The 22868-nt window shown below is 42.8% G+C and overlaps 1 protein-coding gene across 1 annotated transcript in view; it reads left to right on the forward strand.

The window, feature by feature from the left end:
• GALNT9 (polypeptide N-acetylgalactosaminyltransferase 9) overlaps positions 1-22868 on the forward strand; it is a 301146-nt gene that overhangs the window by 251380 nt on the left and 26898 nt on the right. Inside the window, exons 7-9 of the mRNA XM_088482157.1 lie at positions 57-242; positions 3319-3456; positions 20697-20792. Coding sequence (XP_088338283.1) covers positions 57-242; positions 3319-3456; positions 20697-20792 — 420 coding nt within the window. The remainder of the gene's footprint in view (positions 1-56; positions 243-3318; positions 3457-20696; positions 20793-22868) is intronic.

Consider the following 22868-nt stretch of genomic DNA (forward strand, 5'->3'; position numbering starts at 1 on the left):
TACTTTTTGCTGTGTTGAAGGATGGAGTGAAAACATCTGACTATTCTGCCTCCTAGGTTTGGCAGTGTGGGGGAAGTATGGAAGTTTTGCCTTGCTCCAGGGTTGCCCACATTGAACGCACAAAGAAGCCTTACAACAATGACATTGATTACTATGCAAAGCGTAATGCCCTGCGTGCTGCTGAGGTGTGGATGGATGAGTTCAAGTCCCATGTCTACATGGCGTGGAACATACCCATGACGGTGAGTAGTGTCATTGTGTATAAATGGTTTTCAATAGCTGACCCTGTGATTCTTTCTGGGTATCCTTTAAATGATTTAATAATGGCATATGAATGACCTACTGTTTGCTTTAGAATTATTCCAGTATAATATACTCTAATTTGATTACTTAGGCCCAGATTTGTCAATGAGTGATATTCTTGTTATCACTCGTTACTAATCTTAAATGGTTCTCCAACCAATCAGCTCCTAACCGTCATTTTTCAAACGCATGACAGTTAGGAGCTGATTGGTTGGAGCACCATTTAAGATTAGTAACAATATCACTCGTGGTTTTACATCTTATTTCAAACTGTTTATTTCTCCCCGCTCTGGAAAACTTGTTTCTCTGCATATTTACATTTATTAATAATGGGGGAATTTGTTTTTAAGATTGTGGTGCAAGGTTAAAATATACACCTAATGGAACAGTGTACCCAATGGTCAAATTATAATTAAAATGATAGATTGCTTTTAAAAATATCACTAAAAAATAATCTACTGTATACATTTAGCAACTGAGAAATGTAAGTCATTTTGTTTCATTTAGCTATAAAAGTGATAGTGAGAGCAGCATCCCCAGGCCCCTAACCTAATTTTCCTGAGGGGCCTTGAGGTGCTCTGTTACAACCCATGTGGCAGCACAGACGGTGTAATGGTTAGCATTACTGCCTCACAGCACTGAGGTCGTGGGTTAGATTCCCACCACGGCTCTACCTGTGCGGAGTTTGTATGTTCTCCCTGTGCTTGCGTGGGTTTCCTCCGGGTACTCCGGTTTCCTCCCACACTCCAAAAATATACTGGTAGGTTAATTGGCTCCCAACACAAAATTAACCCTAGTGTGTATGTGTGTGCACATGTGATAGGGAATATAGATTGTAAGCTCCACTGGGGCAGGGACTGATGTGAATGGCCAAATATTCTCTGTAAAGCGCTGCAGAATTTGTGTGCGCTATATAAATAACTGGTAGTAATAATAATAAAGTGATACACCACATTTATTTACAATTGATTTACTAACAGGGGTGCAATGCCAGTCAGTGCATCTCATTTAGGGGCTTATATATTCAATTCATTTTGCAGTCTGTCCTTGTAAAACATGTTTTCTGAGGATTCCTCTAATTTTAAGTATGGGAAGCTCCAAACACATGGTTTTTCCCAATATTTTGGCAAGTTATTCAAAGAGTTAAACAAGTGAAAATCTAGTCAAAGGGGCCGATGGATATCCCTCAAAACCATTTTCGACCGCAAAGTTTTCTATAGGGGCTGCTATGCGGTTAGATTTAACAAGCTTAGCCCCAGTAGGTAATGCCATCTTGTTTGCCTATATTAGCCTATGGACTACTGTATCTGGGATTCTCTTGGAGAGGGATCCTGTGGGATCCTCTCCGTTTCCCCACACTGACGCATGAGCCGGTCGACGGCCGCCCATGTGCAGTACATGCACAGATGCCAAACTATAAAGCAGAGTGATAGCATAAGCACAGAGGAATGGCGGGTAGTGTGAGCAAGTGTCAGAAAAGGGTGGGAAGAGGTTACAGGGGTAAATGGAAACAGACAAACACTAATAAGAGCCTTACTAGGGTGGTGAATAGGAATACACGTACCTAAACTGTGATGTGTGGGAAACAGAGAAGAGCAGAGGTCCAGATGTGAGGGTCCGGATGGAAGGGGCAGAGCAGAGGGTCAGGGAGAGCAGTATGCGAACATGAAGAACTGCATCCCCTATGTGGATACAGTGACCACATGGCAATAGGCAGCATGCACCACTGGAAGCTCTCGTTGGTGGTCATCTTAGCACTGTTCTGCCACTCTGAACTTTGTGGGCGATCCCGGCAGTGAATCACCGTAGAATTGTGGAATATAAAATCATGGGCAGTCTGCCCCTGGTGGTGCCCCCTCCAGCACCCATAGCTCACACTCCACTTGCTCCACCCACGTTACACCCTGCACCTAGTATCCAAATTGCTCCTTTGAATAAAACACTGGGCCTGATTCAGAGGCGCTCGCTATTTGCGAGCGCACGCTCTGAATCAGGGCGGGGAGTATTTTTTTTTTATTCTGGCCTCCAGCCTACTTTCACAGCTGTGGGTGACCACCCACAGCTTGTGCAAGCGGCCTGGCAATGGTCGCGATTATCACTACCATCGGCATTGCGAGGAGACCCTTGTGGTAGGGTCTCAGCACTTGCAATGCCAAGTGGACTTCCGGCTCTAATAGAGCCGGAAGTCCACTACTGACATCACGAGTGATGTCAGTAGGGCCGCCCACAAACGGCAGGCGTTCCTTCGGGAACGCCTCAGTTTGTTCAGCCACCCACCTAAAAAACAGGGCCTACTGTTGATCAACATCGACAACTGCCCCGTTTTGCTGCCGAGCGTGCACACTGGGCCACCATCGACCCGCTTGCGAGCGGGTCTGAATCAGGCCCACTATGCAAATTCACAGCATGAAATACATCTTGGTACAATACTGTAGGTTCAAAAGCAGTCGTGTGATTTCACAAAAGAGAAGCTACAGTATATAAGACTCCTATACTACTCTAGGTGAAATACAATATAAATGAAGTGAATTTATAAAAAAGTAAATGAATATTTAATTTTGTTAACAACTGTATATAGGACATAGTGTGTTTGTAACCTGTAACCCAGGGGTTAGTCACACATGGGTGCAATGATGATGTCCCTATTATTCAGTGAAATTCTGTACACGTGCACTGTAATCCTCCGTATAGCATGCCTCCTACCCTTTGGCAGTTTTTAAAACCATGTGTGTATGAGGAGGGATGTGGTCAGACTACACAAGGACATGATAATGCTACTATGGTGTATGTCCAGCTCCGATAAAGTGCTGGGCCTCCCCTACAAACAACCTTTTAATGATACAATCAACAGCAGTAGATGTGTGTGGCACCCTTTAGCGTGACATATCTCAAGTTTGTCTTGGAGCCAGGACAAAAGTTAGGTAATGTTTGGAGGTATGGTATAATGTTTTCCAGAAATTGAGCCATCAAAGAGAATCACCTTTAGTGATATGTCATCTTTTGTTCTCTTGGCAGAACCCAGGGGTGGATTTTGGCGATGTCTCCGAGAGGCTGGCTCTCCGGCACAAACTGCAGTGTCGTAATTTTAAGTGGTATCTGGAAAATGTTTACCCAGAAATGAGGGTGTACAATAACACTATTACCTATGGAGAGGTAAGAAACTCTTGTAATTTGATACATTTTGTTATAGTTTGTGCAAAGTTTAAGCATGATACATGACACAAGTTTAGCCAAGACTATTTGCCAGTAGTTAAACTACATTTTCAGCATTTTGTCTGGAACTATTTACATATTTTTATATACAAAAGTTTTATCCATGTGTTTGTTTAATTGCTTTGTGTGCCCAACTAAACCTCATATTGTGTTTTGAGCAAAGGCAAGGTTTTATTCTATAAAGAGAGATATGGTGTTGCGCTAATAAAATATAAAAAGACCACTGGATATGGCAGAAACTCAACAAATTATAATCAAGACACCAATGATAGTAGACAAATTTATCATTCTTTATATAGGTAAATATTAACCCTGAATACAATAACACATATACTAAAATGTTACAATCAATCTGCAGAAAAGTTGATACAATAAATAAGACACATAAAAAACTTCTGAATATGAATCAGGCAGTGTACACATACAGATAGTTATGATAGCCACTGCATAAAATGGGCTAATCAAATACTATAGATATATCCCTATATGGTAGTCCAGATATATAAATAGGACAGCAAGTCCTATATCCACATTATACGATCGGGAGACTGTGATTTTATTAAATCTCCATATGGAAATGAGTGCTATAAATGTGCTACAGTCCATGTCTTGTTTAAGCACTTACTTAGCTCTGTGTATAACAGCTTAATTTCCGTCTGTCAGGATAAGCTGCTGCAGTGATGACCACCAGGTCCTCGCACCCCGCAGCTTCATTGCTCCATGTTGGAAGTGACAGGTGACGTATTAGAAAGAATTCCACATAGGACAGGGTCCGGCGAATGATGCATACAATGAGAAGGGGATGTAACTGAGGCAGCTGATATACTTATTTTCCCTCTTAATCTTCCTCCGTAGCATACCGGGTCCTGTAAACGAGTGGGTATATGAACCCAATACTCCTGATTCCCAGAAGATAAGGTGCCAATGTCCGGCAATTGAAACAACAAATTGCGGCATTGTGTATAGTTCCACTAACGCGTTTCGCTCCTCTTTCCTTAAGCTTTGTCCAAGAGTGTAATAAAGATGATTAGGGCACAGCTCACCCTTTTTAACCTGAACACTCTCAAACCTGATTCGTTGCTTAATTAATTAATTAGTATTCACATGAAATCACAGCTGTCATGATTATCTCTCTTTGCAAGGGTTTAAAACAAAAAAACATAATAAACCTCCATATCATATTGGTGTATTGAAAAACAATAATAAACCGTATCAAACAGCCTCTCTATTAACTTGTATTTAAGCAGACATATTAAAAAATATATATATATATATATATATATATATATATATCAGTAGAAATACAATCCTATACAAAAAAGAATTACGACCTAAAACACTGGTGGGAATCGAACTCACAATCTCCCACTATAAAAATCCTAAACACCGACATTACCTCTACACCACTGATGTCCATATTCAATTTGAAGTGTTAAGTCCCGATCCGCGTTAAGTTACAACCGATGACGTCATTGTCATCTGTTTTGGTTTTACCCTGTATTCAATTTGAAAGACTTTCCACCTAGGCGGAAAGTCAATGCATTGTAATAGGTGGTAAAGTATCGCCTATGAATGGCAGGCGGAAAATAGTGCAAAATTGGGGTTTTTGGGTGCAACGTTTCAGGAACCCCGTGCAGCCTTCAGACAGTCCCCCAAAGGTGATCTGTGTCAAAAAAAATTTAAAACAAACTTAAGGACACCCCAAAAATTTAATTTGAAAAAAGGGGTGAAAAAAAAATGTTGGGGTACAAACTTAAAAACTAGCGAACTTGACTCTGGGGGAGTCCCCAAGTATGCCCCAAGTGTTTTTTTGATTGCAGGTGTTTACGGCAGGTGGATTTTTCACGATTTTTTTCAACTTCACTTTTTCAACTTTAAATATGCTGACCCCCATTTTCAAGTACCCCAAATTTGCTGGGATAACTTATTTTCTGGAAAAAATACTCCTAAATACTATTCTGCATCAGGTATAGAAAAACCCAATTTAGCAGCTATTGAGCCCATTTAAAATCACCAAATACCTTCAGCGAGCCAAATTGGGGGGTACCATAGTGAACCCCTATGTCAGAGCATCATTTGGGGGGGGTGACAGGATGATTTCCCCAAAAATAACAGTACTTTCCGCTTGTTACAGTATCGCCTGGTGCCGTTTACGCGTACTTTGAAATTGAATACGGGGTAAAGCCTGAACGGCCGCGATAGTTTAACGCCTACAAAACAGGCGAAGTCGGCGTTAAGTCCGGGCCGCGTTAACTTAACGCGGCTCGGTTCAAATTGAATACGGCTGAGTCTGTTATGAACAAACATTAATCCATCACACTGAAGTTCCCTTAACTCTCACAGAACAGTGCTAACTGATGTAAATATGCAATTACAAAGCTATCATAAACCCAGATGCTCTAAAAATTTTAGATAAAATGTTGAAGGAATAATATAAATCAAATACAGATGTTTAACAAGTGGCTATATTGGTAATAAAGTAACCGAAATAGTATCATCTGTCACGAAGAAAAAATGTATTATACAGGATTTTATTAATTGTAATACCACCTTATCTACGTATTGCAATGTCCATGTGGTCTGCAATACGTAGGGAGAACTACTAGATTGTTAAAAATGAGATTCAGAGAACATAGACTGAATATAATAAAAAAATGTAGTCATCATAGTGTATCACAACACTTTTCTAGTATCCACCATGGAGATCCTCAAGGACTAATCATTACAGGAGTCCAACATATCAAATGTACTAACAGAGGGGGGGATTGGTTTAGATCTTTATGTAGTAAGGAAGCCCCTTGGATGTTTAATTTGCAAACATTATTCCCTGCGGAGCTTAATGATAGTATAGATTTTGAGTCATTTGCTTAAATCCCTTTACCAGTTAGACTTCAATCAGTCGAGCCAGGTTTTCAGATTTCTTGTTCCTGTGGGTTTATTGGGGATTCTAGTTAGTATTATTATTGCCTCTAGAACTACTAGGGGTCGGCCATGTATGTTCATATACTATATATAGTTAGGTACCTCCCCTTTGCCCTTTAGTTTATGAGACAATATTTAGTTGAATTTATTCCATATTTCAGTCCTACACAAGTTAAGATTTGGTTGGGAGTATTGGATATGTGTCCCTGTACACTACTTCTAATCACCGTCATTATTATCACTATACACCAGTAATATTGTAGCCATAATTGTGACAGTCACATTTGTGCATTGACTCTGCGTGGAGCACAAGTTGTCTTAGTGTGATTTATCAATCCGCTGTCTATAGGAGATTTAGTAGTATAGAGGTTAGCGTCTAGGTTTAGAATGTATTCAGTGGAAAATGGCGAGTTCCAATTCAATTTGAGCTTATAGTTACACATTTTTTGTTATTATTATTTTTTACATTCTCTAGTAATTCATATACATCTGGCAATTCGTGACATGGAATACTAGTGTCATTGTAGATTAAGGACAAATATGGATTATATTGGTTTGGATTTAGAGAGAATTAATAGTTATATGTTTTTAATTATTCTCTTTATGTATTTGATTTATACTATTCCTTCAACATTTTATCTAAAATTTTTAGAGCGTCTGGGTTTATGATAGCTTTGTAATTGCATTTTTACATCACTTAGCACTGTTCTGTGAGAGTTAAGGGGACTTCAGTGTGATGGATTAATAATGTTTGTGCATAACAGACTCAGTGGTGTAGAAGTAATGTTGGGGTTTAGGATTTTAATAGTGGGAGATTGTAAGTTCGATACCCACCAGTGTTTTAGGTTGTAATTCTTTTTTGTATAGGACTGTATTTCTATTGATTATATATATATATATATATATATATATCATTTTTTTTAATATATCTGCTTAAATACAAGTTAATAGAGAGGCTGTTTGATATGGTTTATTATTTTATGTTTTTTTGTTTTAAACCCTTGCAAAGAGAGATAATCATGACACCTGTGATTTCTTGTGAATACTAATTAATTAATTAAGCAACGAATCAGGTTTGAGAAAGTTCAGGTTAAAAAGGGTGAGCTGTGCCCTAATCATCTTTATTACACTCTTGGACAAAGCTTCAGGAAAGAGGAGCGAAACGCGTTAGTGGAACTATACACAATGCCACAATTTGTTGTTTCAATTGCCGGACATTGGCACCTTATCTTCTGGGAATCAGGAGTATTGGGTTCATATACCCACTCATTTACAGGACCCGGTATGCTACGGAGGAAGATTAAGAGAGAAAGTAAGGCGTATATCAGCTGCCTCAGTTACATCCCCTTCTCATTGTATGCATCATTCACCGGACCCTGTCCTATGTGGAGTTCTTTCTAATACGGCACCTGTCACTTCCAACACGGAGCAGTGAAGCTGCGGGGTGCGAGGACCTGGTGGTCATCAATGCAGCAGCTTATCCAGAGAGACGGAAATTAAGATGTAATACACAGAGCTAAGTAAGTGCTTAAACAAGACTTGGACTGTCGCACATTTATAGCACTCATTTCCATATGGAGATTTAATAAAATCACAGTCTCCCGATCATCTACTGTGGATATAAGACTTGCTGTCCTTTTTATATTTCTGGACTACCATATAGGGAAGTATCTGATTCTATAGTATTTGATTAGCCCATTTTATGCAGTGGCTATCATAACTATCTGTATGTGTACAATGCCTGATTCATATTCAGAAGTTTTTTATGTGTTGTCTTATTTATTGTATCAACTTTTCTGCAGATTGATTGTAACATTTTAGTATATGTCTTATTGTATTTAGGGTTCATATTTACCTATATAAAGAATGATAAATTTGTCTACTATCATTGGTGTCTTGATTATAATTTGTTGAGTTTCTGCCATATCCAGTGGTCTTTTTATATTTTATTAGCGCAACACCATAACGCTCTTTATAAAATAAAACCTTGCCTTTGCTTAAAACACAATATGAGGTTTAGTTGGGCACACAAAGAAATTAAACAAACACATGGATAAAACTTTTGCCAGGCTGATACATTTTTTTGCGGTTTGTTAGGTTTTATTTTAGTAGTATAGTAATAGTATGTACTATATATATTTATTTTAAGTGCTTTACATACAGATGCAGAACACTGCATTGCTGGGCCCCACAGCAAATTTAGTATGTTGGCCCAACCTCCCACTTTAACCCATGCTTGACTCTGGAGCATGTACAGGGACCTGTGCATGTACAGGTTGGGGCTTCACTCTTATTCTCCAGTGCCAGTGTTCAGATGAGTGGCAGGGGCCTCTGTACAGTGACACATGATCAGGGCCAGTTCCAGGGGGAGCCACGCCCTGTGCAGGACGGGACTCGTGCCCCTATTACCTCCGCGAGGCTTTGCCGCGCACGACGGGAAATGGGGAGTGGCCTAATTACCATAGGTCGTGCCCCCTAAATTATGTTTTTTGGGGCGGGCCCGTATGGCACACCTCCCATTAACGCAAGGATGGGGGCAAGCCCAGTCAGTAGCTGGGCTGCCCCCAGCTATCTTCCTGCACTGAATGGATGCTGCAAGCATGCGCGCTGCATCCATTCCTCTTCTCCAGGGCCAGCACCGCCGCACAGCTGCGACGGTTGAGGTGCCCAACCTCCCGACCGCCTGCTCGACACTTCGTCCCGCAGGTGGAACAGCAGGACAGTGCCCAAAAAACAGGACTGTCCAGCTGAAATCGGGAATGGCTGGAAGGGGTGCGCCCGCTATGAGGTGGCGCCCCTGTTCGACCGCACTGGTCGAACATGCCTTGATCCGGCCCTGCACATGATTGCTGGGCCTCCATCACCTCCGGTCCTCGAAGTTGCTGCATACCCTACAGGAGCATTTATTACATAGGTGGTCAATCTACCCCAATGAATGACACCCCCAGAAAGCTACCTCACACTAAATCATATAATTTTATTTTTTATATAATTATTTCTCCTTTTGTACACTGGGGGACAATGTAGACACTGGGGTTAAGAGAGTGGGGTGAGGAGCCTGGGCACTTTCAAATTTGGTGTTAAAACTTAGGCTCCTCGTCCTGTGCGATAATTTTTTGTGAGTTCCATAATTTCGGCTGCTTTTGCAAGTGGAACAGTTTTGGCCATGATATTTAAATTTTGTTATAGCGTCTCACGGCCATGCTAAAGGTACTTGGAGCTCAATTGGGAGCAGTCTCGCTCGATGACCTATTTCCAACAAGGCACCATCTCTGGGTGGGACTTCAGCCATTACCACTTAGATAACTGCCCCAATCTCTTGGTGCCATATGGTTGTCCTGTTCATGACCGCAAACTTTGGATGTCTGAGATCAGGAACTGGATAGAATATTTAAACTTTCCCAGAGATTAAAGGTTTTGTATCTGCTTCCTGCGCCAGATAGGATTAAGTGGGAATCTCCTCCGAAGGTGGATGCTTCTGTCACTCAAGGTACATGTTAGATGTGGGAATAGCAAAAAGCCTGGGATTTTTGCTATTCAATTAGGTACAGGGCTTTGAATTTTTTGAGTGCTGGGAGGTTTTTTTTTAGCACCTCCAGAGCACGTCTAATTTTTCCTAAAATCCATATTTTTTAGGAGAAATGGTCGGGAAATGCTATTGAACCCCGGCGGCACCTCTCCTAATGACTAATTAAGCAATTGGAAGTTTCCAATCTTAATTAGTCAGAAAATACTCACTTTTCAAAGCAGTGTCTTTTCCCTCCAACATTGGGATCCGGTCTTGATCGGTGTGAGTGTTTGTAAGTAATTGTGTGTGTATGTGAGTGTCTGTGTGACTCAGTGACGTGCGGTGAGGTCAATGGCTGGGGAGGCACACATGGAGATGTCTCACCCCCTACCCACTGCAACTCTCCCCCCAATACACTAAGCTTCAGTGGCCATTGATTCTCCTACCTGCATTACTATGTCTTCTCTTGCTGCTGCTGACTGAGCTTCATCTCTAAACACTGCAGTGCACTACCTGGTCACATAATGCATCCAAGGTGTCCATCAGTGCTCAAGGCACCCCCCCCCCATACTCAGAGGCATACCTCTATTAGCGCTCTTTCTGTGCAGCGTACTGCCCATGGTGTGGCTCCGCCCCCTGCTCTGCAAGCAGTGTCTGACTATACAGAAGCGAGGCTGAGCTGTTGCTGCCTCATCTCTCATCTCCCTGCAGTTCCAGGGAGCTCCACAAAGCTGGTGAGTGTTAACTATAAAAATGATTACAATAAACAAAGAAGATGTCTATAAGAATATCTTCTTTGTGTTATTCTAATAATTTTTTTATCAAATCTCAGGAGTATGACAGGGGAGGCTGTGATCTGAAAACCCAGCCTTTTTTTTAAATTTTAATACTGCGGGTATCGGGAGTGCGCATACCCGCGGTATTCCACAATTGGGGCGCGAGGTATGCATGATTTTTTGGGGACAAAACCTCGCTCCCAATTGAATATGCCCCTTACAGTTGGATTATAAATTATACAAATTTAATCTCACTTCTCAGAGGTAACTTTTTCTGAATGGGGTTAGACACCAGGCTACAAAAAGTGTTTCTCTGCAAGGACAAGATTCTTTGGGGTAAATGTAATAGAGTGCGAGTTTGATAAATGTGCAAGATTTCTGTGAGATCCTGGTGAGATTTGATTCACTGTATGTAATAGAATGTGAGTACATGGTAACTCACCCGAATCTTACATCGACCGTTCTCGCTGTGACACAACACGCCCTCCAGATGTTTCTCATATTGAAGACACAACTCACCAGATGTAAAAGGCATCAAGTTGTAAACTCGCCAGAATAACTTGCCAAGCAATAGACTGTCCTCAGGGCAGTGAGATTGATGAAATCTGACATTTAACTCCTATTAGCTCACATAAGTGGCATGTTTAAACACATTCAAAAGCTAACGAAACCAGCCCACAGGCCTTTACACTACGAAAAAAACAATAACACTTTTCATGTTTTAGGGCAGGATGCATGACGCATCGCATTTGGGATGTGATGCATCCCACCGCTGTTCGCATGCATGCCAGGTTGCACAAAAGACCGCTCTGTCGGTAAGAGCGGTCCTTTCTGAATGAGGGACTTCTGGGTCTAAGAACCGGAAGCCCCTCTGGTGTCATTCTGCGCATGCAGGGGGGTTGCTGGGAGGGATCCGATTGAATCCCTCACACAGCTCTCTGCGGAGAGAAGCCCAGAAGCCCGTGGACTTCTCATTCCGAGGCTTGGTGCATATGAGAAATACGGTCAAACCCGCATTTTCGGGGTTTGACGGCATTTCTCCCTTTGCTGCATCCCGTCCTTAATTTTAATAATTTTATTTTAAATACAGTTGTGAATATAGTTGTACAACCATTCTTCATGTAATGTGCTTTCTGTATTTGATAAATGACAATGTATGGGCCTAATTCAGAAATGCACACTACTGCACTGCTGAACGCAGATTACCGATTATCAGGAATCTGCGCAGGCACCAGATCCATTCTGCGCATGTGCAGAATGGGTCTGCGAGCCCGCACGTAAACCACAATTTGTATGTTGAGTTTTAAAAAATAAAGTGTGTTTTATATGGTTTTTAGGAAATGAAATGATAAAAAATTTGAGCATACACTTTCACACAGCAGAGTTATTTCTTGTTTTGTGAATGCTCCTCATCACCTCAGCCTCTTCACATACTTCTCTGTCCTCCATTACCTATCTCCTTCCCAAAGCTTTCAAATGTAAATATGTACAACTACAAACGAGGCCTATAAAGGGTTAATGAGGTCAAACTTCCTGACTTCTATCTCCCAATGCATACAATGGTTTCTGTCAGAATAAGCACCTTTGTTTGGCTTGTGCAAACAAGCTGGAGGTCGTGGGAGTTTAATAATGGTAGCTTCTTAAGGTGGGTACACACCTGACAGATATATGGTCATTCATACACACTGTATGGCCATCATCTGCTTGTGCCCTCGGGTCCCGGGCGGCCGGGAGGTGGGACCCGGCGGCTGGTAGGTGGGTCGGGGCTTGTCCCGTCCCCCTCCTTGCAGCTGCCTCTGTGTGTGTACGGGCAGTCTGTCGACCACCCGTACACACCTGCTGATGGACAGATATTTCTGCAGACATATCTGTCCATCGGCTGTGCAGCACAGCCAATGCAATATGTCGGTGAACGTTGACGCAGGTACACACTGGCCGACGTGCAGCAGATATATTGGCTGATCAAATTATCGGCCAATGTATCTGTCAGTGTGTACCCACCATTAATCACAGCCTATTACATCTGGCAAGCAGGGCCATAACTTGGGGTGTGCGAGCGTTGCTACCGCACAGACCACAGGACCCTGTGGGCGGCACCGTCGCTGCCCTTCATGGACCCTGCATCTGGCAAGCAGGGTGCCTGGAATGGCACCATGAAACATGAATCGCTATGACACTGCAGCGCCCATATGCTCCCTCCCTGCCCTGACCCAACCTTCTCCCTGACAGCCCTCCTGCTTACCCCTCCTAGGGCCCGTCGGGTTTCAAGGGGCCCGTTGCCGGGCCCCCCTACCCCTCGAAATCCAGCACTGGAGTGAACCTTTGTTCGAAGTTGAACTGCTGCTGCTGGCACACAAAGCACCATCAGCATCATGGTCCAGGGCCCTGCCCCTAGCCAGCCCCTTCTAACCAATCCCCAAGCAGCCTACACTGCTGTAGCCAGCCTCTTCCTCCCTCACTACCCCCCCCCACCCCCAGGAACATAGAGAGTAGCCTTCCACCTAGGGATGGGCAGAACGATTCACTACACTGAGTTGAGTCTCATGGCTCAACTCAGTGAAGTGTCTCGAGTCAGTGTCTCGAGACATGACTCTTTAGATAGTGCATTGCTGTAGCCAGCAGGGGAGCCAGCGACTCAGAATGAGTCAATGACAGCTCCGCCCCCCCCCCCCCCCCCCGCGGGGGTTCTCACTGTGTTCAGGGTTCTCACTGACTCTCCTGAGTCAGTGCACTCCCCGAGCCCTGGCTGTAGCTGCTCGACTCAGAGTGAGTCGCTGACAGCTCCGCCCCCTACACTGCTGATCTGACACAGTGGAGAAGTATAATCAGGTCAGATCAGCAGTGTAGGAGGCGGAGCTGCCACTCACTCTGACAGAGAGGCTAGAGAGGTGGGTGTCTCGACACACCATACACTGAGTGACTCGAATCACTCACTCAACTGAATGATTCGAGTCAGTGTGCTGAGACACTCACTCACTAGCCATCTCTACTTCCGCCCCCCCTCCGTAGTATAGGAAGCAGCCTTCTCCCCCTCCGCACTGCTGCCTTCCGCCCCCCCTCCCTCCGTAGTATAGGAAGCAGCCTCCCCCCTCCGCACTGCTGCCTTCCGCCGCCGCCCCCCCCCAAAACATAGTGGGCAGCCTTCCCCTCCACGCAGTACAGCAAGCAGCCTCCCGCCCCCCCCTCCGCAGTATAGGAGGCAGCCCTCCGCTCCCCCCCTCCGCAGTACAGGAAGCAGTCTTCCGCCCCCCCCTCTGCAGTATAGGATGCAGCCTTCCGTCCCCCCACCCCTCCACGGTATAGGAAGCAGCTTTCCCCCCTCCGCACTGCAGCCTTCAAACGCCCACCCTCCCCCCGCAGCATAGCAAGCAGCCTTCCCCTTCTCCGCAGTATGGAATGCAGCCTTCCGCCGCTCCTCCTTGCAGTGTAAGCAGACAACCTCCTCCGACATCGATCACCTAGCTGGGTAAGTTTAACTGACCTTTTTTTTGTATGGTGTATAATATAAATATATATATATATATATATATACACACACACATACACATACTATATAATAAAAAAAATATATATATATAAAATATATATATATATATTTAATATACTGTATGCGTGAGTGTATGTATATTTATAGATATATATTTTATTTATTTTTTCATTCACTGAGTCTACCTCTGTTCTTTCCGCTTTTCCTTCTCTCACCATGTTTTTCCCCTTTTCCTTCTCCCTTTGTTTGTCCTCCCTATACTCCCGTCTACTTCTGTTTGTCCCCCTTTCCTCACATCTACCTCTTTTTGATCGCCGTTTCTCCCGTCTACCTCTGTTTGACCCCCATTTCTCCTGTCTACCTCTGTTTGACCCCCATTTCTCCTGTCTACCTCTGTTTGACCCCATTTCTCCTGTCTACCTCTGTTTGACCCCCATTTCTCCTGTCTACCTCTGTTTGACCCCCATTCCTTCTGTCTACCTCTGTTTGACCCCCCCATTCCTCCCATCTACCTCTGTTTGCCCCCAATCTGTGTCATATTCGATGTTTTCGCCTTGCACTCATGTGTATTTGATTACAGCAATAATTGCATATATTACAGTAGTGTCACTGGAGCAAGTTAAACACACACATATATATATATATATATATATATATATATATCATCCATAGTGGCTGTGCTGGTGATCCGACCGGGTGTACTTCCTCCTGGGTGGTGGCTGGGGTAGTGGAGTGCTGTCTGTGGGCACGTGTTGTGTACTGTGCATTAGTGTAGTGTGTTTTACTGTGTAGTGTACTTGGTAACATCTGAAGAAGCTCTGGCTTCACCCTTACCTGAGGCTTCTGAAAAGGAAGCAGGCACCGGTACCACCCCAAAGCCTGTGCCATATTCCCTCATCCCCCTCTCCTCTCAGTCTGCAGGGCACATTGTCTGTATTCCTGAGAATAGCTCTCAGTCACTGACCACATCTCACCTAGGTATTAGAATACTATGTCCCATTTCTTTCCTAAGGTCATAGAACCATCATCTCCAGACTATTTGAATATGAAATGAGATGTCATAGCTCCTGGCTTGTTTTAGTAATATATTATATAATACTGGCAAACTAGGGCTTATAACCTAATAATGAAAGTAATAAAATTGAGGGGTGGGGGCTGCCACCCCTGGAGGTCAATTATTAGACCTGGATCCGTTTTCTCTAAAATAGTGTGAGGTTCCTTTGTGATACTAAGGATCAGCCCCAGACTAGTCAGCCCTGGGCTGGTGCCGAGTGTGGCACGGGGGCATAAAAAAATGGGTGCCAACCGCCCAAAGGTTACTAATCCCATGATGAAAAGTGTGTGGTCTCATTTTGAGCCCTCTGGGCTGTTGGAGCCAGGGCTAATTAACAAATTGTACCAACGAATCAGCTCCTAACTGACAATTTACAGACTGTGTTTGAAAAATGACAGGAGCTGATTGGCTAGTACTTTATCTCCATCCACTTTATCTCTCTCCAAGGCTGAGTACCCCTTAATGTAAAAATGTATTATAAACTTTATTTGTATTAACAGACTTCATAAATACCTTGTTCCGCATTTTCTGTAGCTGGCCAACATGAAATAATGTAACCAAGAATTCTCGGTACTCTCTTCCATCATCCTGCCTATTGCACTGTTGATAGGATTTCCAGAATCTTGGGGAACCCTGTACCTCATAGTAAAACACAATTGGCTAAAACATACCAGACTGTTTTCTGCAACTCATAAACTTTAATGTACTGTTAAGCTCTCCAGCATCAAACTATTTAATAATTATTTCTCTATATTTTTGTATAGTAAGGCTAAGTACTACAGTTCTGACACTTAAATGGTTGTACCTCATGCTTACCAGTCACTCTTAGCAGTAAAGGGGTTATGATGTAGCTAAAGGTTCACAGAAGACCTGTCCACTTAGATTTCTCAAGTATTGCAGTTCTTCATGATGTAATGTTACTTGGTTACATGATACAATCAACCCCCATTCTGCGCCTGTCCCCGGGCTGTGAAGAGAATTATATTCAGCATGCACTGACAGTCTACTCCGAAGATCTTGACAGCGACAAAGATACTTGTCCCCTAGTGCTATTGCTAAAGTCATTGTAATTGTACATGACTTCAAGCTTGTCAGTGATTATCAAAGTCTTGGCTCTTTTTATCCAGCTAACCAGCTTTCAGTGCATTTAAGAACATATGTACCTAAAGATGTGTAAACTACATTGAGCTCTGTTGAGTTTATACCACTATGTAATGCAACATGCTATTATCATGTTCAATTATAAACGTACTATTCAATATTATCGATTTTTTTTCTTTGTTGATACAAAAATAAGTACTTTGAAAATCTAATTTTATCACTGTAAAAAACTAAATATAGATTAACATTATAACTGTTAAAATAATATTTTCATTGTTCATTATTTTTCCTGTTACATAACATTTACTAAAATCTATAGATGTCACTGTTGCTATTTCTGTCTGTGAAGATGTTTCGCCATTGGCAAATTGCATACAGTAGATTAGAAAGCACATGACACTAAGTGCCCTTTGATGAAAGGTAATGCTATTAGTGAAACAGCAATAAACCTCTAGCTTTGCCTACCAAAATATGCCTATGTAGTATTGATCACAAAGAGCCATACACATTTGACTATTCTCTATTTATATAAGAATTATTATTATTTTTTAAAGATATACGTCTACATTTATGCAATCTAGCAGTGTATTAGCAAGTATGAGCTGCACTAAATATTGATGTCTGAACTAATATTGTAAATATACAGTTTAACAAGTGTATAGTGTCAAAAGAATCACTTAAGCACATTTTATAACATTGGGGAAACATTTTTTTAGACAGTGCACTGCATAAATGTACAGTACTCAATAGTACATGGTGTATCAGCTCAACACTTGTACAAAGGAAGACTATAATGTATACAAAATACTGGGGCTGTTGTAGAGTTAAATCCAAGATGTTGGAAATCCTAATTCTCTGATTCTGATAACTTTTTGGTCGACCACATACATTGCTAATATTTTTACAAAATTCATTGGCAAAATGCAGAATTGACCCAATTGATTGATGTATGGGCCCCTTTAGACGTACTGTAAGTATCTTTTTTTGCGTGCGTAAAATATGCATATTTGTACTGCGTATGTGCACAAAACGTCTTGTGCAGATTCCGTTACATTTTATCTGGCTGGATCCCTGGACCATAATATACCGCTTCTGAATGCTGAGTGTGTCTTGATCTCTCCCACTCATACTCCATAAATGATTACTGGGCATATTGTGTTCTATTATTCACATTAATTAATTGATATTTGTATTCAGTCCATAGAAAAGAAAATTCCTGATTTGATTTTTTTAAATGCTAAGACATCTGATGTTTGTATTTATTTTTACTTAATTATGAATTTTATTGTGCACTAGATTCTGTACTTAATTGTATTTTACATGGGGAAAGCAATTTTATTATTTATTAGTAACCCTGTCCATACTATCTATATGTATATGGCACTTCAATAACCACTTAACTGACAAATATTTTTTATGAAAAATGCTTCAGAAATTGTCACTTTTTTATTATTTAATTAAGTCAAGATCAAGTATTTAGGAACTTTTTAACAATTAGTTAAAAAAAAAAAACATCTGGAGTGTTGACCATTACCCTGCTGCAGGCAGGTGTAGCAGACTCCTTTAGCATTATCCCCAACTGCTGAGCATTTTTTCATCACCCTTGTAGCCATAGATTTTCCTGTAGTATTTGAATCCCCTCCCCTTTAGCATTTCCCCCAAATGTATTCTTGATGCTCTTGTAAGCATTATACCCCCACCCCTGTGTCCATAGATCCCCAATGTAGCATTAACCCCTCCCTCCCAAGCTCCATATGTCCCTATTGTAGCAATATCCTAGCGTCAACAACTGTTGCATATGCTGACCTTGCAGAGCTGGACACCATTTAATTTTTACTTCTTTTAAATAAAATATGTTATCTCTATATTAACCCCACAGCACAGAACCGGATTAAGTCACTGTAGGGCCCTATTACAATTTATTTACCCTATACATGCCCCTAAATTATATTTTCTTTTTACTCCTTGTATTTAACACAATATTAAGATATATTAAACCTTGGAGAGTGATAAAGTGGAGAGACATAAAGTACCAACCAATCAGCTGCTAACTATCATGTTACAGGCTGTGTTTATAAAAATGGCAGTTAGGACCCGATTTGTCCACTGTCATTATCAGCGCTCCTATCTTCAAGATCCGAAAGTCATGCCCCCTCATGTGTGCCGATCCCATTCTCGGCACACAGTGGGCTTACCCAGCGCTCCGGCAACTGCTGGGGTAGCCCACGGCCTTTCCCCTTTCTCTCTCTGAGTTGCGCCTGCTGGGTGACATCATCCGACAGGGTGACACCAAAATAGCAGAGCAGCTCTGCTAATTTGGTATCACCCCCTCGAATGGTGTCACCCGGTGTGGCCCACACTGCCCCGCACCCACTTAGTGAGGTGCGGGGAGGGGAGATTAGGTTTAGGCACTGGGGGGAGGTTAGGTTTAGGCAATGGGAAGGGAGGGGTAGGCAGAGAGGGAGGGTTAGGATACTGACCAAAGTGTCTGTATCCTAACCCTGTCGAGTTGTCAGCATCAAGATTCTGACCGCTGGGATCCCGAGCGATGGCATCCCATACCCTTAAAATCACATTAGTTGTTTATCAATTACTTCATGTGATTGCATTAGCAAGATGATTGCAAACAAATGACAGAAAAGTTCAACAACATTTGAAGCGTCTTGTAACAGTGGATCTTGACTTGGATGGAATTGTGAACAGATGTGCAGTAAATAGAACTGATCAACTAAATTATTTGTGTATTTAAATTAACACATATGTCCATAATTTTGTTTTCCAAAAGATTTGTTTAGCCTCCAGTTCACACTTTTCTGCTTCCTGAAACATTTCAAGTAAATTAAAAAGTGCAATACTAAAAGCAACAGTCCTTTGAATCAAAAGTGTTAGGAAAAGCAAATGGAAAAGGAAGCCAGTGTGGTTTACAAAAGAAGTATCAAATAGTGTGAAAGTAAAAAAGATGGCATTTAGGAAATATAAACAGACTCCGAATAATGAAGACAAAGGGTTAAGTGTACTAAGAATCATGTCTGCTCTGAGTTGTTACACTCACAGCATCGCTGAAACACAGGGGACTTTTGACAGCTGAAACACTCAAATTTACAGAGAATCTTGTTTTGCCAAATCATGTTTTTCGATTGTGTATGTGTTCGTGTTTCCCCCCATGTTCCCTGTGTCTGACTGCAGCCAAACACACCAGAACAAGCAGCCTGCTCATATCAGTGAGACACATGCAGGCTGCATGTGTGTTTTGTGTGTAAAAAAATCATAAAAATAGAAAGAAAACGGCGTAGGGTTCCCCTCCCCAAAAGCATAACCAGCCCCAGACTCTGTGAGTCAGTCCTGGCTTTAAAAATACAGGGGACATGTGTAGGGGTCCCCCGTATTTTATGAACCAGCACTGGGCTCTGTGAGCCGGTCCTCGTTTTAAAAATACTTGAGGAAAAATGGTGTGAGGTTCCCCATATTTTTAAAACCAGCACCAGGCTCAAACTAGCCGGAGTGTAATACCACAGCCAGAGGACCCTTTCACCGTGTCCCCTGGCCAAAGCATTAACACCCCAAACTAGTCAGCCCAAGCCGGAGATCCCAAGGAAGATGAGGACCACTACAAATAAAAGGATCCCCACTCTTCTGAGCACCCCAGGCCTGGGCTGAAGTATAGGGCTCTTCCCTGCACCCCTGGCCAGTCGTTGCAGGGGTAATAGTGATAATAAGAAATATCTACTATTTTTTTTAGAGTGGGACTACAGGTCCCAGCGTGCCTACCCTTTGGTACTTGTAGAACTACAAGTGCCAGCAGGCAGCCAGCATCGGTACTTCCTCTTTAAAAAAATAGTAAAAAACCACAGGACACACACACCGTAGAAAGTGAAAGTTTATTACACACAAACATACACACACACAATGCTCAGCTTGTCCCTGGTGTTTGGTCCCCTTCTCCAGTAGCATCCCCGATTATCTCTAAAAAAAAAAAAATACTCACCTACCTCTTGGCGTAGGTCAGTCCCCTTCTCAAGTAAAGATCCTGGCCATAAAAAAAACAAACCAAGTAACCCGCACCATTTCAGACACTGAAGTGATGTATGTTTCCAGTACATCTCTTTTCCGGCAAGCGATGGAACCCTCGAGGTTTCCTTCACTTGCCGGGCTGCCAGCCAATCAGAGTCCTCTCTAGAGTAAACGGACGCAACATGTTTAGTAGAAGAGTCTCAACCCAAAACTGTCAAAACTGATTAAAGTTTTTGAAAATGTTTGTTTTCTTTTTTTCAGATTATTTGCATTAGTTAAAGGCCTCAATTGATTTAAAAATGTTTATTTTAATAATTGCAGCTTCGCAACAGTAAAGCAACAGGATATTGTTTGGACCAAGGCTCTGAAGATGACAATAAAGCCATTTTGTATCCCTGCCATGGCATGTCCTCACAGGTAAAGAGTGCATGGGGTTATGGTACAGTCAATAAGCATTCCAGACTTCCAATTATATGTAATGCTTGGAAGATATTTTTATCTGGATTTTAAGTGCACTAATAGCTTTACTGCACATATTACCACTATCCTGCATGCCACCCAACCTTCTGAAACTGAAAAGGACACATTTTGTGCTGTGAGCAATATATTCACAGAAGAGCCATGCCCCCAGCCATACCCCACCTAAACACAAATCCACATTAATGTCCTCTTATATTTATATTAGGGGTGAGCGGGTTCGGATTTCTGAAATCCGAACCCCCCCGAGCCCCCCCGATCCGAGTCCGATCCGAGTCAGGCTCGACTTTTCCCGCCTGACTCGGATCTGAAATCGAGGCAAAACGTCATCATCCCGCCTTCCGAGTCTCGCAGGTTTTGGATCCTATATAAGGTACCCACGTCGGCGCCATTTTCTCACTCGGCTGTGGACAGTGAAGAGGGAGGGTGGGAGTTAGGGCTGGCTGGGCTGTGTAGTGTAGTGTAGTGTAGTGCTGCTGTTGTCCACTACTTCAAAGTCCATAGGGGCTGGCTGTGTTGTGCTGTGCTGCTGTTGTTAATAGGGGCTGTGTCCACTACTTCAAAGTCCATAGGGGCTGGCTGGACTGTGTTGTGCAGTCAGTTCTCCATAGGGGCTGTGTCCACTCCAAAGTCCTGTGCAGTGTCCCAGTCCTAAAGGGGTGCTGTAGTGTTGTCCAGGGGGTGCTCTGTCCATCAGGGGTGCTCCCCCCAAGTGCTAAAAAAATAATATATTTTCTGTGTTTGTGAATTGTGTGCGCAGTAGCCGCACGTGCATCAACAAAGTAGTGCCAAGCGTGCGCCTGTGTCATAAGGAAAGGGCCGGCTGGCTTGACCGTTAAAGGGTGCTGTAACCCCCAAAGTACACTCCAGTCCAAACCAAAAAAATATATATTTTCTGTGTTTGTGAATTGTGTGCGCAGTAGCCACATGTGCATCAACAAAGTAGTGCCAAGCGTGCGCCTGTGTCATAAGTAAAGGGCCGGCTGGCTTGACCATTAAAGGGTGCTGTAACCCCCAAAGTACACTCCAGTCCAAACCAAAAAAAAAATTATTTTCTGTGTTTGTGAATTGTGTGCGCAGTAGCCGTACGTGCATCAACAAAGTAGTGCCAAGCGTGCGCCTGTGTCATAAGTAAAGGGCCGGCTGGCTTGACCGTTAAAGGGTGCTGTAACCCCCAAAGTACACTCCAGTCCAAACCAAAAAAATATATTTATTCTGTGTTTGTGAATTGTGTGCGCAGTAGCCGCACGTGCATCAACAAAGTAGTGCCAAGCGTGCGCCTGTGTCATAAGTAAAGGGCCGGCTGGCTTGACCGTTAAAGGGTGCTGTAACCCCCAAAGTACACTCCAGTCCAAACCAAAAAAATATATATTTTCTGTGTTTGTGAATTGTGTGCGCAGTAGCCGCACGTGCATCAACAAAGTAGTGCCAAGCATGCGCCTGTGTCATAAGTAAAGGGCCGGCAGGCTTGACCATTAAAGGGTGCTGTAACCCCCAAAGTACACTCCAGTCCAAACCAAAAAAAAAATTATTTTCTGTGTTTGTGAATTGTGTGCGCAGTAGCCGCACGTGCATCAACAAAGTAGTGCCAAGCGTGCGCCTGTGTCATAAGTAAAGGGCCGGCTGGCTTGACCGTTAAAGGGTGCAGTAACCCCCAAAGTACACTCCTGTCCAAACCAAAAAAAAAATTATTTTCTGTGTTTGTGAATTGTGTGCGCAGTAGCCGCACGTGCATCAACAAAGTAGTGCCAAGCGTGCGCCTGTGTCTTAAGTAAAGGGCCGGCTGGCTTGACCGTTAAAGGGTGCTGTAACCCCCAAAGTACACTCCAAACCCAAAAAATATATATTTTCTGTGTTTGTGAATTGTGTGCGCAGTAGCCGCACGTGCATCAACAAAGTAGTGCCAAGCATGCGCCTGTGTCATAAGTAAAGGGCCGGCTGGCTTGACCGTTAAAGGGTGCTGTAACCCCCAAAGTACACTCCAGTCCAAACCAAAAAAATATATATTTTCTGTGT

The sequence above is a fragment of the Taudactylus pleione genome, unplaced genomic scaffold (assembly GCF_031769625.1).
Source record: "Taudactylus pleione unplaced genomic scaffold, aTauple2 ptg000282l, whole genome shotgun sequence".
NCBI lineage: Eukaryota > Metazoa > Chordata > Amphibia > Anura > Myobatrachidae > Taudactylus > Taudactylus pleione.